Raw genomic sequence first — 19041 nt, 5'->3', positions numbered from 1 at the left:
CTCCGTTTCTCCTGCATAATCACTAAAACATCTTGCTTGGTGTAAGAAAAGTTGTTGATCATTTTCCGTGATTATTTCAGAGGAACCATGAAGCAAATACATGACAGAAATGGAAAGCAAATACACACTAGACAGACGATATTGGTCTTTTGCTTGAAATCAAGGAAGACGTAAAGAAACTGTACAACAGGTCACTTAGCATTAATGAGTTAACAAGCACAGCACATGTAACAGTAATGAAAAAAGAAAAAGGAAAATCAGACAAATGTAAAACTAATAACATGTAGCAAGAAAAGGAAATGGTGCTGTCGAAAAGCAAATTACATAAGGCTGCCGAGGCACAGGAGAGATCAGAAGCTCAGGGGGGAAAAGTATTCTTCATCAAAAGTATTTTACAAGTACTGAACATCATCCTAATACTGTGGCACAAGTTTCTGAAACTGGAGTTTTTAGTAATGTATCTTCAGCTTTCAGCCAAAGGGAACAGACCTACAGAAAGTTAATACAGCACATACTATTATTTAAGTAGGCTATGCACTGCAGATCTGTGAGCCTCTCCCATCTGCCATAGTAATATATTAGAGAAAATTAGATACTATTGTGGAGGGATGGGAAATATCCATCATTTCACCACCTTATCTCATGCACGAGCCTATGTTTCAGTAGCACAGGCAAAAGAAAACTGATACCATCACCATAATGATTGGCAATTTTACATCATTCTATGCTTATGAGCTTGCCATATTCCATAACACAAATACTAAAAATTATTCTTGTGTTTTATCCTTGCTTTTGCTAGCATTATCAACTCCTAAAATGGCTTTGTATGCAGTCCATGCAGAATTAGTATGAGCTATTGTGACAGCCAATCTAGTATTGGTGCCCCAACTACCATAATAGAATCTATTCAATGAATTTTATCCCATAGTGGATGCTGTCCAATTCCGTGACTGTTCCTTTATGGGGTGTAGAAAAATATCCGCTACCAGTCACAATAAAAGGTTATTTATTCGACACACGACCGGTTTCGGGCTTGCGCCCATCTTCAGGTGTTTATACATTCATGTACATGTCTCTCAAACAATGAGTACAGATTGCCAATGGGAGTCTGATGTCTGAGCTTCTTCACCACAGATCATATATGTTCCATTGGCTTTGAGATGGAAGCCTTTGTACAAGTCCAATCATGGCACTAGATACCAGCCTATTAGATAGCAATGCCATAAACCATTAAATTAATATGAACAGGCTGAAAGTGTATCGTATCCAGTGAACATCATAACTTCAAACTGGGTAACATTTACAAATGCCATTACACACACATGGATAAACTCCATAAACCCAACCATCCAGCATGCTCCAATGTTGTCAGTAACTGTACCCCCATTGAGAGAATCTCTGCTGTGACAGATCAACACCTTCAGCTTATTACCCATAAACTACCCTCTTATATAAAAGAAACCGACCATTTCCTCCAGCAACTCCCACCATTTTCTATTCCTTTACCACACGGTGTCTTGCCCGTCACTATTGAAACTGCCCAAGACTTTGACACTACTGAACACTACCTCTCCCAATGCCTGATGGATTCCAAACTTCCAACCTCCTTCCTGGTCCCCACCACTAATTAGAACCTCACCCAAAATTACTTCACCTTTGAAGGCATTGCCTAAAAACAAATCCATAGTTCAGCAATGGACACCTGCATGGCAGCATCCTATGCCAATCCTATTCATGAGCTATCTGCAGGAATCTTTCCCAACCACTCAGAATCCCAAAACCCTCATCACCTGGTTCAGATTCAATGATGACATCTTCACGATCTGGATCGAGGGTGAGGATACCCTAACCATGTTCCTCCAGAACCACCTCAACACTGTCTCTCCCATTCACTTCATTTTGTTCTCCTTAACCCAACAAGCCACCTTACTCATTTTGGACCTCCATCTCAAAGATGGTTAAATCCGTATCTCCGTCCATATCGAAACTACCAACCACCAGCAATGCCACCACTAACAACTGTCACCCATTCCATATCAAGAAGTCCCTTCTGTACAGCCTAGCAACCTGTGGTCATCACATCTGTAGTGATGAGGAGTCCCTCTCGAAATATACCAAGGGTCTCAGTGAGGCCTTCACAAATTGAAATTACCCTACCAATCTTGTAAAGAAATAGATCTTCCATGCCTTTTCTCTCCAGTCACCCCCAATCTCCAATTATCCCAACATCTGGCAACAAAGGAGCATCCTCTCATGACTCAATACCACCCAGGGCTGGAGCAACTGAATTACATTCGCCACCAGGGTTTCAACTACCTCTTATCATGCCCTGAAATGAATAATATCCTACCCACTATCCTTTTCATTCCTCCAGCAATGGTATTCTGCCACCCACTGAGCCTAAACATTACCTTTGTCCATCCCTACAGAACCCCTGCTCCCAGCCCCTGTCTTCATGGCTCACATCCCTGAAATTACCCTACCAATCTTGTAAAGAAATAGATCTTCCATGCCTTTTCTCTCCAGTCACCCCCAATCTCCAATTATCCCAACATCTGGCAACAAAGGAGCATCCTCTCATGACTCAATACCACCCAGGGCTGGAGCAACTGAATTACATTCGCCACCAGGGTTTCAACTACCTCTTATCTGGATGCAAGACCTGTCCCATACACCCTTCCGCCACCACCTACTCCAATCTGGTCACAAGCGTCACCAACCCATCAAAGACAGGGCTACCTGTGAAAGTAGTCACTCCAGGTGAGCACGACAACCAACAAGCTGTCTGTCTGCATGAACGGCCTCTGCCAAACTATGGCCAAGAGAGAGCTGGACAACCCAGACAACCTAGACAATTTTCTTCACTTCAATGACTGCTTCAAAGCCTACACCATCTGGATCCTTTCTACCTTTTCTGAACTGCACAGGTGGGAGCTCTCCCTGCAATATAACCTACATTCCCATACCCCCTGGCCTCAACCTTTGTTAGTCAATGTCCTTCACCCACCTATCTCCTTCCCTGCTCTCACTCCAGCACTACACAGCTTTCTATTCCACCTACACATGCACAGTCTTTTTTACTTCTCTCCTTTTCTGCTCCCCCCCCCCCCCCCACCCCACCCCCTGCCTGCCCCTCTAACCTCCTCACTGCATCTAACTGACCTATCTTGTTCCCCTGCATGCTCTCACTAACAGCACTTTACTATTCTCACACCTATCCTGCTATCTGTCTCCCTCCTTGCCACCCACACGGCTTTTTTCATCAGGTGCCATGGCTTACAGTACAGCCTCAGCCTCAGAGGCCAGTGGTCATGAGTGTGAGAGCTGTGCTTGCATGAATGCATGCATGTGGGTTTTGCCTACTTTATGAGAAGAACATTTGACCTTTTGTTAGCTGGCTTTTTGTTGTGCCTGTCTGCGAAACAACATCTCCACTGTATGGTGAGTAGCAATCTATTCTTTTCATAACATTGTAAATCCTCTTCCCATGAACCATGGACCTTGCCGTTGGTGGGGAGGCTTGCGTGCCTCAGCGATACAGATAGCCGTACCGTAGGTGCAACCACAACGGAGGGGTATCTGTTGAGAGGCCAGACAAACGTGTGGTTCCTGAAGAGGGGCAGCAGCCTTTTCAGTAGTTGCAAGGGCAACAGTCTGGATGATTGACTGATCTGGCCTTGTAACATTAACCAAAACGGCCTTGCTGTGCTGGTACTGCGAACGGCTGAAAGCAAGGGGAAACTACAGCCGTAATTTTTCCCGAGGGCATGCAGCTTTACTGTATGATTACATGATGATGGCGTCCTCTTGGGTAAAATATTCCGGAGGTAAAATAGTCCCCCATTCGGATCTCCGGGCGGGGACTACTCAAGAGGATGTCGTTATCAAGAGAAAGAAAACTGGCGTTCTACGGATCGGAGCGTGGAATGTCAGATCCCTTAATCGGGCAGGTAGGTTAGAAAATTTAAAAAGGGAAATGGATAGGTTGAAGTTAGATATAGTGGGAATTAGTGAAGTTCGGTGGCAGGAGGAACAAGACTTCTGGTCAGGTGACTACAGGGTTATAAACACAAAATCAAATAGGGGTAATGCAGGGGTAGGTTTAATAATGAATAGGAAAATAGGAATGCGGGTAAGCTACTACAAACAGCATAGTGAACGCATTATTGTGGCCAAGATAGATACGAAGCCCACACCTACTACAGTAGTACAAGTTTATATGCCAACTAGCTCTGCAGATGATGAAGAAATTGAAGAAATGTATGATGAAATAAAAGAAATTATTCAGATTGTGAAGGGAGACGAAAATTTAATAGTCATGGGTGACTGGAATTCGAGTGTAGGAAAAGGGAGAGAATGAAACATAGTAGGTGAATATGGATTGGGGGACAGAAATGAAAGAGGAAGCCGCCTGGTAGAATTTTGCTCAGAGCACAACATAATCATAACTAACACTTGGTTTAAGAATCATGAAAGAAGGTTGTATACATGGAAGAACCCTGGAGATACTAAAAGGTATCAGATAGATTATATAATGGTAAGACAGAGATTTAGGAACCAGGTTTTAAATTGTAAGACATTTCCAGGGGCAGATGTGGACTCTGACCACAATCTATTGGTTAGATTAAAACTGATTTAGATTAAAACTGAAGAAACTGCAAAAAGGTGGGAATTTGAGGAGATGGGACCTGGATAAACTGAAAGAACCAGAGGTTGTACAGAGATTCAGGGAGAGCATAAGGGAGCAATTGACAGGAATGGGGGAAATAAATACAGTAGAAGAAGAATGGGTAGCTTTGAGGGATGAAGTAGTGAAGGCAGCAGTGGATCAAGTAGGTAAAAAGACGAGGGCTAGTAGAAATCCTTGGGTAACAGAAGAAATATTGAATTTAATTGATGAAAGGAGAAAATATAAAAATGCAATAAGTGAAACAGGCAAAAAGGAATACAAACGTCTCAAAAATGAGATCGACAGGAAGTGCAAAATGGCTAAGTAGGGATGGCTAGAGGACAAATGTAACGATGTAGAGGCCTATCTCACTAGGGGTAAGATTGATACCGCCTACAGGAAAATTAAAGAGACCTTTGGAGATCAGAGAACTACTTGTATGAATATCAAGAGCTCAGATGGAAATCCAGTTCTAAGCAAAGAAGGGAAAGCAGAAAGGTGGAAGGAGTATATAGAGAGTCTATACAAGGGCGATGTACTTGAGGACAATATTATGGAAATGGAAGAGGATGTAGATGACGATGAAATGGGAGATATGATACTGCGTGAAGAGTTTGACAGAGCACTGAAAGACCTGAGTCAAAACAAGGTCGCCGGAGTAGACAATATTCCATTGGAACTACTGACGGCCGTGGGAGAGCCAGTCCTGACAAAACTCTACCATCTGGTGAGCAAGATGTATGAAACAGGCGAAATACCCACAGACTTCAAGAAGAATATAATAATTCCAATCCCAAAGAAAGCAGGTGTTGACAGATGTGAAAATTACCGAACTATCAGCTTAATAAGTCACAGCTGCAAAATACTAACACGAATTCTTTACAGACGAATGGAAAAACTAGTAGAAGCCAACCTCGGGGAAGATCAGTTTGGATTCCGTACAAACACTGGAACACGTGAGGCAATACTGACCTTACGAATTATCTTAGAAGAAAGATTAAGGAAAGGCAAACCTACGTTTCTAGCATTTGTAGACTTAGAGAAAGCTTTTGACAATGTTGACTGGAATACTCTCTTTCAAATTCTAAAGGTGGCAGGGGTAAAATACAGGGGGCGAAAGGCTATTTACAATTTGTACAGAAACCAGATGGCAGTTATAAGAGTCGAGGAACATGAAAGGGAAGCAGTGGTTGGGAAGGGAGTAAGACAGGGTTGTAGCCTCTCCCCGATGTTGTTCAATCTGTATATTGAGCAAGCAGTAAAGGAAACAAAAGAAAAATTCGTAGTAGGTATTAAAATTCATGGAGTAGAAATAAAAACTTTGAGGTTCGCCGATGACATTGTAATTCTGTCAGAGACAGCAAAGGACTTGGAAGAACAGTTGAATGGAATGGACAGTGTCTTGAAAGGAGGATATAAGATGAACATCAACAAAAGCAAAACAAGGATAATGGAATGTAGTCTAATTAAGTCGGGTGATGCTGAGGGAATTAGATTAGGAAATGAGGCACTTAAAGTAGTAAAGGAGTTTTGCTATTTGGGGAGCAAAATAACTGATGATGGTCGAAGTAGAGAGGATATAAAATGTAGGCTGGCAATGGCAAGGAAAGCGTTTCTGAAGAAGAGAAATTTGTTAACATCCAGTATTGATTTAAGTGTCAGGAAGTCATTTCTGAAAGTATTCGTATGGAGTGTAGCCATGTATGGAAGTGAAACATGGACGATAAATAGTTTGGACAAGAAGAGAATAGAAGCTTTCGAAATGTGGTGCTACAGAAGAATGCTGAAGATTAGATGGGTAGATCACATAACTAATGAGGAAGTATTGAATAGGATTGGGGAGAAGAGAAGTTTGTGGCACAACTTGACCAGAAGAAGGGATCGGTTGGTAGGACATGTTCTGAGGCATCAAGGGATCACCAATTTAGTATTGGAGGGGAGCGTGGAGGGTAAAAATCGTAGAGGGAGACCAAGAGATGAATACACTAAGGAGATTCAGAAGGATGTAGGTTGCAGTAGGTACTGGGAGATGAAAAAGCTTGCACAGGATAGAGTAGCATGGAGAGCTGCATCAAACCAGTCTCAGGACTGAAGACCACCACAACAACAACAACATTGTAAATGTTAATGAGTAGAATTCAAATAACAGCATAAATGTAATTTGAGGTCTCAGTTTTTTTTCCTAATATTTAATAATTTCCTATGTTTAGGTCCTAACTAGATGACTCTTTTGGAGGATTTAACATTTTTCATGGTATTGTCATATGTTATGTATGTACAAGTACAAATATACTGACACAAGATCATATCAATATTAATTATACTGTTCAAACAATGTGATATCTGGGAGATCATTCAAATACACTGTTCTTAGTTTTTAATCATCTACAGATGTTTAATTCTTAAAGCACTCACAGGTAACGTACTTTTGATCCTTACCCTTTGATACTACTGAGTCCAACATCTACTAAATTTTGATGTCATCTATACAATCACTAAAATAAAGACATTCTACTGCATTTTACATCTTACCTCATATAATGACAGGACACAATGTGATATAAAGAAGGCAAATATGCATACAACCAGTGTTGGTATAGCATAGAAATGTAGGTTTCCATTGTTCTGCAGGAAAACCAAACCAACAGATCCTGTTACAGCAGTAACAAAGCATTTCCCCAAAAACAGGATAAAATCACCAACACTGTTTATAGTAACTAGTCTCAGAGCATTACTCCCAAGTGTTGTAAATGCCTGAAAACAACAGAAAAAGTATTAGTTACAAAAAATAAAAAATTTATCAATATGCAAACAGTTGGAAAATTTTTTATGTCAGTATAGTCTAAATTCACTATATATATATATATATATATATATATATATATATATATATATATATATATATATATATATATATATATGAATATAATAGAGGGAACCATTCCACGTGGGAAAAATATATCTAAAAAGAAAGATGATGAAACTTACCAAACAAAAGCGCTGGCAGGTCGATAGACACACAAACAAACACAAACATACACACAAAATTCTAGCTTTCGCAACCAATGGTTGCCTCGTCAGGAAAGAGGGAAGGAGAAGGAAAGACAAAAGGATATATCCTTTTGTCTTTCCTTCTCCTTCCCTCTTTCCTGACGAGGCAACCATTGGTTGCGAAAGCTAGAATTTTGTGTGTATGTTTGTGTTTGTTTGTGTGTCTATCGACCTGCCAGCGCTTTTGTTTGGTAAGTTTCATCATCTTTCTTTTTAGATATATATATATATATATATATAGGTATCAATTGTTACATATGTTAACTGGCACATGACAACCAGGAAACACATCCATCCCTACTGACTTCTTAAGTATATCTGTATAGGGAATAAGCAGTAAATGAACGGTCAAAAGGTCGAGGAATGAAGTTGACACATGTTCCAAGATCGACAGAGACACCGTCACTCAAATATCCAAGTACCAAAAAGACTAAAGGGGTGTGGTAACACGGGTGGGGCAAATAAAAGTGGCCAGGAGAACAGATTTTCAGGGTACAAAGGAACACAGCAGAGGAAAGGAAATACTGTACCTAACCTGATTGTAGCACATTTTTAAAGCGACCCATCATTCATCTCTTGGCACCTTTGGACCCTGGTCAGCAAGTTGCTCATGGCAAATTGAAGCTGGACTTCTGTAATTGCTACAGTCTCATCCAAAATGTTGTGGTGTGGTTGGTGGAGACTATGACGGTTGTTGCGATATACCGTAGACTTGAGGGCTCCTCACACAACGTTACTCACAGAACCACAGGTTCTGGACAGCGGAGAATCTGCATAACTTCCACAAAACACCATTGCATGATCGCACACTGATAGATCAGGTGATTTGGGTGGCCATCTAGGGCCATGACCAGACTAACCTCTGCCAGTAACTTTGGCAGGTGTAAAGATTATGTAAATGTGCTGTAAGGTTCAGCCAGCTGTAGGGACAATTACTCCATCCTGTTGAAAGTAACTAGGTTTTTCCTCCTCTGTTAATGCTGCCAAAAATGCTTACAAAATGTTGGCAATGTGATGCACCAAAGTCAAGTCTGATGAAAGAAGATGGGACCAATAATGTGGTGTGCAGTCAGTGCACACCAAACCCCAACCTTCTGATCATGCAATGGTGTTTTGTGGAAGTTATGCAGATTCTCCGCTGTCCGGAACCTGTGATTCTGTGAGTTGACTTAACCCCTCAGGTGAAACCAGGCTTCATCAGACATAAAGAACAGATCCATGTCAAAGCCATTCATTGTTATCTTGGTGAACAGCCACTCGCAAAACTGGAGGTGCCGAGGAGCATCTGCTGGTTTTAATGCAGGAACAACACAACAGACACTCAGTATGGATGCATGTGCAGATCCTGGTGGAGTATTTGTCTGGATGATCGACATGATATGCTAATCTCTTGTGACAGGCATCAGATTGATTTGGTAGGACTCTGAAGCATTTTCTGGTAAACTGCAGCCACATTTTCTGCTGTGCAGGCATGCCTCGGAATGTTTTTTGACTTGTTCAAATAACATCCTGTCTGATGCCATTTTCGAACCAAGTGTTGCATCGCACTCTTTACTGACACTCTGACACTGTTAAACTTCTCAGCATACAACTGACCACACCATTTCCATGACTTTGTTGTCATGTAACTTTCCACACTGCTCCTCTGTGAGTACCATCATCCAGTTTGCACTCTTCCATTCACACTGACACAAACTACACTACACTGTGAATCGGTGTGGATCACGTGGTGGGTATACACATGGTGTTTGTATCACAGGGTTTGGTTATATGCATACATTCATGTCCAATCGTATCCACTTGTCCTGGCCACTTTTATTTCATAAGTTTAATGTACTGGTGCTAGAAGGTTCTGGAATTTCCAACAATCATTTCAACCCCTGTCCCCCACCTCTACAGCTACCTTTCAGACATATTTTATCTTACCATTCTTAGACTGTCCTATTCTATTTTGACAATTTACAGTTGTCAACCAACTGTAAGAACAGCAGAACTACTTTTAGACTGACTTACAGCTGATATATCTCAATAAATGTCTCATAAAACTCTTAAAACTGAAGTAACAGTGGCAAAAAAAACAACACACTGATGTGGACCCACAGTGGAGCGAACAAAACAGATTAAACCATCCAGACAAAACTTAAAGGAAGGCTAGAAGACTGACCTGACAGAAAACAGCAAAAAAGAGAGCTTTACACAGTTATTTTTAAAAAATAAAATTAATAAATATGCAAGAAGTTAGCACTACTCATGATTGATAAGTTTGTTTCTGTGATAGTGACATTAAGAAGTTGTTAATGACACAACTAAAATAGTCAAATGGCTCAAGCAATTTCAAAAAGAGAACCAGTCCTATAGTGGCAATATTTATGTAGAGTCTGCAATGGGGGTATCCACTGCCACGATGTAAGCATACAAACTTGCATGTAAGTTTACTTGGTAAAAATAAACACAAAGAAATGTATTGAAAGAAGTCAAAACTGTTAGCATGAGAAGTCAGAATACCGTAATTACTACACTAAATTTATGGCATAGTGAAAAAAACTATCTGCATGCATGAGCTCTAACACAGGTGGGGACTGATGAATTTGGAGGAACAACTTCACAGAAGCTGCCAAAGATACTGATCACAGTACTGATTGCAAAAGGAAGTAGATGCCTATGGCCATATGTTTATTTGGACATGAAGTTTCACACAAATTTTTCCCAGTAGTTTCTAGTTATGGCTTTTGATAGCAACTTCAATAAAAATAAAATATGAGATCACTTAGAATAATTTTTTAGAACTGAATTTATTCCTAATACTGAGAAGCAATATAAAATATATACTACTGACTGATGAAATCTTCTCAGGTTATCACCTGAGTGGTGGCATTATCTCTAAGAAATGTTTCAACAAATTCCACACTTGTCAACTTCAGATGACAAGTACATCTACAACTACATCTACACATATACATACATACATACATACATACAGAGGGTGCTCTGTACCACTGCTAGTCATTTCCTTTTCTGTTCCACTTTCAAATAAAGTGAGGGGAAAAACAACTGTCTGTATGCCTCCATATGAGCCCTAATTTCTCTTATCTTCGTGGTCCTTACACAAAATGTATGTTGGTGGCAGCAGAATCATTCTGCAGTCAGCTCCAAATGGCAGTTCTCTAAATTTCCTCAATAGTGTGCCTCAAAAAGAATGTCACCTTCACTACAGGGATTTCCATTTGAGTTCCTGAAGCAATTCCGATTTTGTGTTGTTCAAGCTACCGATAACTAATCCGCCCACATTTGAATTACTTCAATGTCTTCCTTTAACCTGACCTGGGGCGGATCCCAAACACTTGAGCAGTAGTCAAGAACAGGTTGCATTAGCATCCTATATGTGGGGTCCTTTACAGGTGAAGCACACTTTCCTAAAATTCTTCCAATAAACCAAAGTTGACTGTTTTCTTTCCCTGCCACAGTCCTCATATGCTCATTCAATTTCATACATACTGTTTTGCAATGTTATGCCCTGATACTTAAGTGAACTAACTGTGTCAAGGAGGACAGTACTAATGCTGTATCTGAACATTACAGGATTGTTTTTCCTACTCGTCTGTATAACTTACATTTTCTACATTTAGAACTAGGCTGCCGGTCATCATATCACTTAGAAATTTTGTCTAAGTTACTGCGTATCCTCCTACAGTCACTCAACTTCAAGATCTTCTCATACATCATAGAAACAGCCACAGACTGCTGTCCACCTTGCCCCCCAGGTCTTTTATTCATACAGAAACTAATCGAGGTCCTACCACACTCTCTGGGGCACTGCTGATACCCTCGTCTCTAACGACACTCACTATCAAGGACAACATGCTGGATTCTATAACTTAAGATGACTTCAGTTGCTTACATATCTGGGAATCTATTCTCCATTTCATACCTTCATTAACAGTATGGAGTGGGCCACCATATCAAATGCTTTTCAGAAATCTAGAAATACAGGATATACCTGCTGCCTTCATCCATAATTTGCAGTATACCATGCGAGAAAAGAGCAAACTGAGTTTCACAGGAGCAATGCTTTCTAAAACAGTGCTGATTCATGGATACAAGCTTTTCAGTCTATAGGAAATTTATTATATTCAAACTCAGAATATGTTCTACAATTCTCTAGAAAACCTCTGTTAAGGATATCAGTCTGTAATTTTGTGGGTCCACTCTTTTATGCCTCTTATATACAGGAATCATCTGGGATTTTTTGGAGTCACTTGGGACTTTGCACTGGGTGAGAGATTCGTGATAAATGCAAGCTAAGTAAGAGGTCAATGCCATAGAATACTCTTTGTGAAACTGAAGTGTGATTTCATCTGCAACTGGTGACTTACTTGTTTTCAACTCTGTTCTTCTATCCAGGGATGCTTATTACTGTGTCTTCCATAGTGGATGCTGTGTGATGGTCAAATGACGATATGTCTGTACTATACTCCTGTGTGAACGATGTCTTGAGTGCGAAATTTAAAACTTTAGGTTTTGTTTTGCTATCTTCTACTGCTGTACCAGATTGGTCAACGTGTGACTAGATGTAAACCTTAGACCCACTTGGCGATTTGACACATGACCAGAATTTTCTTGGGTTCTCGGTCAAATCTTTTTCTAGGGTTTGGTGGTGGCAGCTCTTATATGCTTCATGCATAGATCTTTTCACAGATGCATGAATCTCTACTATCCTTTGACTGTCATCATTTGCCTGTTCCCTTTTGAACTGAGAGTGCAACAGCCTTTGCTTCCTCAGCATTTACCAAACTTTGTTGTTAAACCACAGTGGCCTTTTCCATCCTTAATCCACTTACTAGGCACATATACTTTTCCAAAGCACAATTTACAGTCTATTTAAAATTTGCCCATAATTCCTCTATGTCCATCATAATAGAAGTGAATGATGTCAGTTCATTGTCTAAGTGAGATGCTAACAACTGCTTATCTGCTTCTGCTAGAAAAACAGAAACACTCTCCTAGTCTTTTGGACTGAATTATTAACTTTCATAACCACAGCCACTATGATGACATCAGTATAATTAGCCCCTGTCTCTATACTGCCTGTAGCTACAACATCTATGATATTTCCATTGCATGTGGGCTGCCGAACTAGCCGCTGGAGACAGTTTTCGAAAAACATGTTCAGAAGTGCTTTGCAAAACTGTCTCTGCACCTGCTGCATTGAATCCATAGATGTGCCAGCCTATTCTCAGTACATTAAAGCCACTGCCAATAGTATTGAGTTATCTGGGTATTTACAGGCTACTGACTGTAGACTTTTTTTGAATGACTCATAACTATCACAGCGGAAGCAGGTGGCCAGGAAAAACAACCATCAATAACTTTATTTCACTTAAATCTGTTACACATGAGCAGATAACTTCACTGTCACACTCAGTTTCGATCTCACTAGAGAATATTTTTGTCAACTGCAATGAACACCCCCCTCCAATGGTATCTAATCTGCCTTTCGCATATATGTTCCATGACTCGCTAAATATCTCAGAAGTTTTCTATTTTAGGTTTCAGCCAACTCTTGACTCCAAGAATAACTGAAGTGTGAGAACTTTCCTGGAGTACATTCGGGAACTTTGTTACAAATACTTTGGCAATCTGCTGAATGCATTCTGATTTCACTATCGGTGTATCGACCTCAAACTACAGCCTAGCCTAAAAACCTCCATGTGTTCTCCACAAGCACTCTGCAACCTGAGTAGCTGCTTTCTTTGGGTAGTACATCTCTGACCAATCAAAGATACCTACAATTCCCCACCCGATTATGCAGGTCCAGAAATTTGCAGAGACGACAAAGCCTCTGGCTGAGTCCCCCCACTTGGCTTCAAACCAAAATGACTCCAATCAACTCTAGGAACAACGCTGTAAATTATTAGCTCTACTTGTACCCAGGGTGTGAGGTCAGTGGCTTTCACTAATTCCACCAGCAGCCTGCAAGAACTGAAAATGGCCTCAAAATCCTTGCAGCAGGCATCACTAGTGCTGATGTGAGCTACAGCTTGCACATGACTGCACTCTACTGCTAGACAGCTACAATTAAGCCTGCCTACACATTTTGGGTGAGGCTCACCAGCACACATACCAATCACACATTGGCTTTTTTTCCAGCCCTAAACAATATCTTCCTAAGGGGTTCCATAATGCACATAATGTTGTAGCTCCCATTAAATAAGCAAACCTCAGCTCCTCATATGCTTGCTCAGACCCTGTTGAAGGAACAGCCACCTGTTCACTCACAGGGTGCATAGATGAGGCCAGACAACCAGACAGCCGGCCTCCACATTGGCCCTCCACCTAAAGGAAGGTAAACGCATTACCAACCATCACCCACCCTGTTCTGATGGCAAGAGGTACCTCGGTAGAAACGAGCAACACCTGAGATATCCCACGTGATGCGCCAGTTTCTCCGCCACCACTACACCTCCAGGGAGCAGCATGAAAGCGGATGACTAGCCAAAAGTATGTTCCACTATTCATGAACTGTGGCCAGCTCCTCCGGCATCTGCACACTGCATGCAAACTTCCTACACAGGCCAGCAAGACTAACTGAAGATGTAAACTACAAAACCATCCTGATGTGCCACTAATGGACACTGATGCCTTCATGAGCTATGTAGCTGGCTCTTCATAAGAAATGAAAACTGCCCTACAGACTGCCTGAATTTATGCTTACAGTTAAAAAAGTGAGATTAAACCTCTTAAACAGAAAAAAAACACACAAAATTTAAGAACTATCCTACTATGAAACCTGAAATCATTAAAACTTCATAAAATAACTGAAAGCAGTGCTTCAAGATGATGCTGCCACTTGGCTGATAATGTGAGATTTTTTCATCAGTGAAATTTGCCAAGACAGTCTGCATTCTTAGACAATTCTAACTTTTATGGTTGAATACTGCATATTTTAATACATGTATGACAAAAAATGTAACAATTCACTTACTCCAAGCAAAGCATATTAAAAATAAAAGATTCATTTTCAATTCTCCCTCCCCCCCCCCACAACCTCACCATCTCCCTCTATCTCCCCCTCCTTCAACCTCCCCTGCACCCTCGTTCACTCCCTCTTTCTTTCTCATACAGTCATTCATTACAGTTTTCATTAAGCTATCAAGTACTCCTATGAATAATGGTGCAGTTGCTCTATCAGCAGAACAAATTAGTAGATGAGGTCATAAAACTACTCACTATGCGAGCACCATCACAGAAATTAACTCCTTCCATCGCCACCACAGTATAGGCATTCTGGTTTAGGAACCTTATGCAATTTTCAAAGCAGTACAAGCAGCATATACAGCACTTCAGGCAGCAACGGGCGACACTAGATGTTTCCTTGTTAGCATGCAACCTGAAATCATTAATACTCCTAAAATAAACGAAAGATAGGTACCAGAAAAAGAAGAAATGTTCAGATATTTTTTTTTAAATTTTGACTGGTGATATGGAATTGCTACACACTTCACATGGTACACGTGAGTTAAAAATATTGTCTCTCAGCTGGGTGATTTTGATAAAAGAGGAACAAATATCAGGAAATTATCCCTGACAGGATAAAGAGCAACAACAATTAGATTAGATTAGATTAGATTAGATTTACTTTCATTCCAATTGATCCGTAGTGAGGAGGTCCTCCAGGATGTGGAACATGTCAGAAAAACAACAATACATGACAAATATTTAAACTAAAACAAATAAGCTAATGTACCATTCCACAGGTCCCAAGTGGAATGATCGTCATTTTTTAATGAACACTAAGAGTCATTTTACAAATACTATTGCACTGAATTTAAAATAAAAAAGTTTTATATTTATTTATAAGGTAAGAAACATGTAATACAACTACTGTAATACTTATTTACAATGAACACATTACTGCACTGAAATGGTGCAGAAGTTAGATTATACTTACACACACACACACACACACACACACACACACACAAATTTTCAGTGAACACATTACTGCACTGAAATTGTGCAGAAGTTATGTTGTACTTATATACAAATCAGTTGGTTTTCCTCAGAAATTCATCAATGGAGTAGAAGGAGTTGGCCACCAATAAATCCTTTAGGCTTCTCTTAAACTAAATTTCATTGGTTGTTAAGCTTTTTATGGCTGCTGGCAAGTTATTGAAAATGTGTGTTCCTGAATAATGCACACCTTTTTGTACAAGACTAAGTGACTTTAAATCCTTGTGAAGATTATTCTTATTTCTAGTATTGATTCCATGAATTGAGCTGTTGGTTTGAAAAAGTGATATATTTTTAATGACAAATTTCATTAAGGAATAAATATATTGGGAAGCTGTAGTTAGTATCCCTAGTTCCCTAAACAGGCTTCTGCAGGATGTTCTTGAGTTCACACCACATATAATTCTTACTGCACGTTTTTGTGCCCGGAAAACTTTAGCTTGGCTTGATGAATTACCCCAGAAAATAATCCCATATGACATTATGGAATGAAAGTAAGCATAGTATGCCAGCTTTTTCATTTTTATATCCCCTATGTCTGACAAAATTCGCATTGCAAACAGAGATTTGTTAAGACGCTTCAGCAGTTCTGTGGTGTGCTCCTCCCAGTTGAATTTATTATCAAGCTGTAATCCCAAGAATTTAACACCGTCCACTTCTTCTATCTTCTTGTCATCATATGTTAGACATATACTCTTGGGACACCCCTTACAAGTTCTGAACTGCATGTAGTGTGTTTTTTCAAAGTTTAGTGACAAAGAATTGGCTAGGAACCAGTGATTAATGTCTACAAATATTTTATTGGCTGATCTTTCTAAGACTACACTTGATTTGCTATTTATTGCAATGTTTGTATCATCAGCAAACAAAACAAACTTGGCATCTGGTAATGTTACTGATGAAAGGTCATTGATATACACAAGAAAAAGTAAGGGCCCCAAAATGGAACCTTGTGGGACCCCCACATGTAATTAGTTCCCAGTTGGATGATGCCTGATAGCTTGATACATGTCTCTTTCCTAATAACACCCTTTGTTTCCTGCCAGAGATATAAGATTTGAACCATTTTGCAGCATTTCCTGTTACACTATAATATTCTAGTTTACTTAAAAGGATATTGTGATTTACACAGTCAAATGCCTTTGACAGATCACAAAATATACCAGTTGCCTGCAATTTTTTGTCTAATGAATTAAGTACATTTTCACTGTAAGTGTAGATAGCCTTCTCAATATCAGAACCTTTTAGAAATCCAAACTGTGACTATGACAGTATGTTATTTGAGATAAGATGGTTATAAAGACGACTGTACATTACTTTTTCGAAAATTTTTGAGAATGCTGGCAACAGTGAAATTGGACGGAAATTTGATGCTATTTCTTTATCTCCCTTCTTAAACAGTGGCTTAACTTCAGCATATTTCAGCCATTCGGGAAATATTCCACTGATAAACGACTGGTTACACAGATAGCTTAATATGTTACTTAGCTCAGAATCACATTCTTTAATTAACTTTGTTGATATTTCATCATACCCACTAGATGTTTTTGATTTTAAAGATTTTATGATGGACATTATTTCTGTTGGGGTAGTGAGGGTCAAATTCATATTATGGAAGTTACTTGAAATGTCTGGTCTAAGGTAATCCATAGCAGCATCTACCGAACCTGACAACCCCATCTTTTCAGTAACAGTTATAAAATGTTTGTTAAAAAGTTCTGCAACACTATACACATCTGTCACCAATGCATCATTTACTCTTAATGCTATTTGTTCCTCTTCATGTCTGGTTCTACCGGTCTCCTCCTTCACTATATCCAATCAAATGGATATTGACAGTGACACTGGTAACATAAACACGCATGTGGTCTTTGAGCAGGGTACAAACCAGATTACCACGTGGAACATTCTCCACAACAGACGGAACCATCTGTATCATTTACAACATGTGCATGCCTTTTTACCAATGGACTTGCCTCTGTGGCAACTGTTTTGTCACCGGTTCATCACATAGGCCACCACAGAATTGGGATTTCTGACACTATTCCTGTTCACAGATGAGGCTACCTTTACAAGGGGTGGTACTGTCAACCTTCACAAAACCCACCTGTGGGCTATGGAGAATCCCCATGGTATGGTGGCAGTGAACTATTAGTTCCGGTTCAGCCTCAGTTTTTGGTCAGTGATTATTGATGATCACCTTGTGGGACCAGTCATCCTTCCAGAACGCCTCACAGGCGAGGCATATGTGCACTTTCTGTGAGTGACCCTGCTTTCCCTGCTGGTGTGAAGGGTAATGTGGCAGCTACATGACTACAGACAGAACATTCCCACTTGCAATGTGTGCTTTCAATCATTGAAACCTACTCATCCAAAGATCTTTTATCTCCACTTTCAAGTGTTTCTTGGAAGACATTTCCAGTCATTTGCTGATATGACCTTTTTTTTCCTTCTTATCATCGAAGGGATCATTTCCTGTAGTTTGTTCACCAATCATCCTTTATAAAAAAATCTTTACACCACACTATGAAGAACTTAATGTTTCTGTGAATTCATACATTATGGGACAAGTATGATAAAATACCACTGTGTTTCATGAGTGTTTGAATTAAATGAATTCAATGCAAAATTCCAGAAACCTGTAACACTTACTTACATTCACAATCAACTGACAGCTTGCTACATGATATGATAATACAAAAAGGAGAGACATTCATGTTGTTATTGTTGTTGTTGTTGTGGTCTTCAATCCTGAGACTGGTTTGATGCAGCTCTCCATGTACCCTATCCTGTGCAAGCTTCTTCATCTCCCAGTACTTACTGCAACCTACATCCTTCTGAATCTGCTTAGTGTATTCATCTCTTGCTCTCCCTCTACGATTTTTACCCTCCACGCTGCCCTCCAATGCTAAATTTGTGATCCCTTGATGCCTCAGAACATGTCCTACTAATCGGTCCCTTCTTTTTGTCAAGTTGTGCCACAAACTCCTCTTCTCCCCAATTCTGTTCAATACTTCATCATTAGTTATGTGATCTACCCATCTAATCTTCAGCATTCTTCTGTAGCACCACATTTCGAAAGCTTCTATTCTCTTCTTGTCCAAACTATTTATCGTCCATGTTTCACTTCCATACATGGCTACACTCCATACGAATACTTTCAGAAATGACTTCCTGACACTTAAATCAATACTGGATGTTAACAAATTTCTCTTCTTCAGAAACGCTTTCCTTGCCATTGCCAGCCTACATTTTATATCCTCTCTACTTCGACCATCATCAGTTATTTTGCTCCCCAAATAGCAAAACTC

General features: G+C 39.9%; 1 protein-coding gene across 2 annotated transcripts in view; it reads right to left on the bottom strand.

Annotated features, from left to right (window-relative positions):
* LOC124608316 (choline transporter-like 1) overlaps positions 1–19041 on the bottom strand; it is a 176501-nt gene that overhangs the window by 17586 nt on the left and 139874 nt on the right. For both annotated transcript variants that reach the window (XM_047139977.1, XM_047139976.1), the window contains exons 13-14: positions 14948–15107; positions 7202–7423 (exon numbers count right to left, since the gene is read on the bottom strand). In XM_047139977.1, the coding sequence (XP_046995933.1) occupies positions 7202–7423; positions 14948–15107 (382 nt within the window). The remainder of the gene's footprint in view (positions 1–7201; positions 7424–14947; positions 15108–19041) is intronic.

Source organism: Schistocerca americana, chromosome 1 (genome assembly GCF_021461395.2).
Source record: "Schistocerca americana isolate TAMUIC-IGC-003095 chromosome 1, iqSchAmer2.1, whole genome shotgun sequence".
Taxonomy (NCBI): Eukaryota; Metazoa; Arthropoda; class Insecta; order Orthoptera; family Acrididae; genus Schistocerca; species Schistocerca americana.
This window is presented reverse-complemented; position numbering and strand designations above follow the sequence as displayed.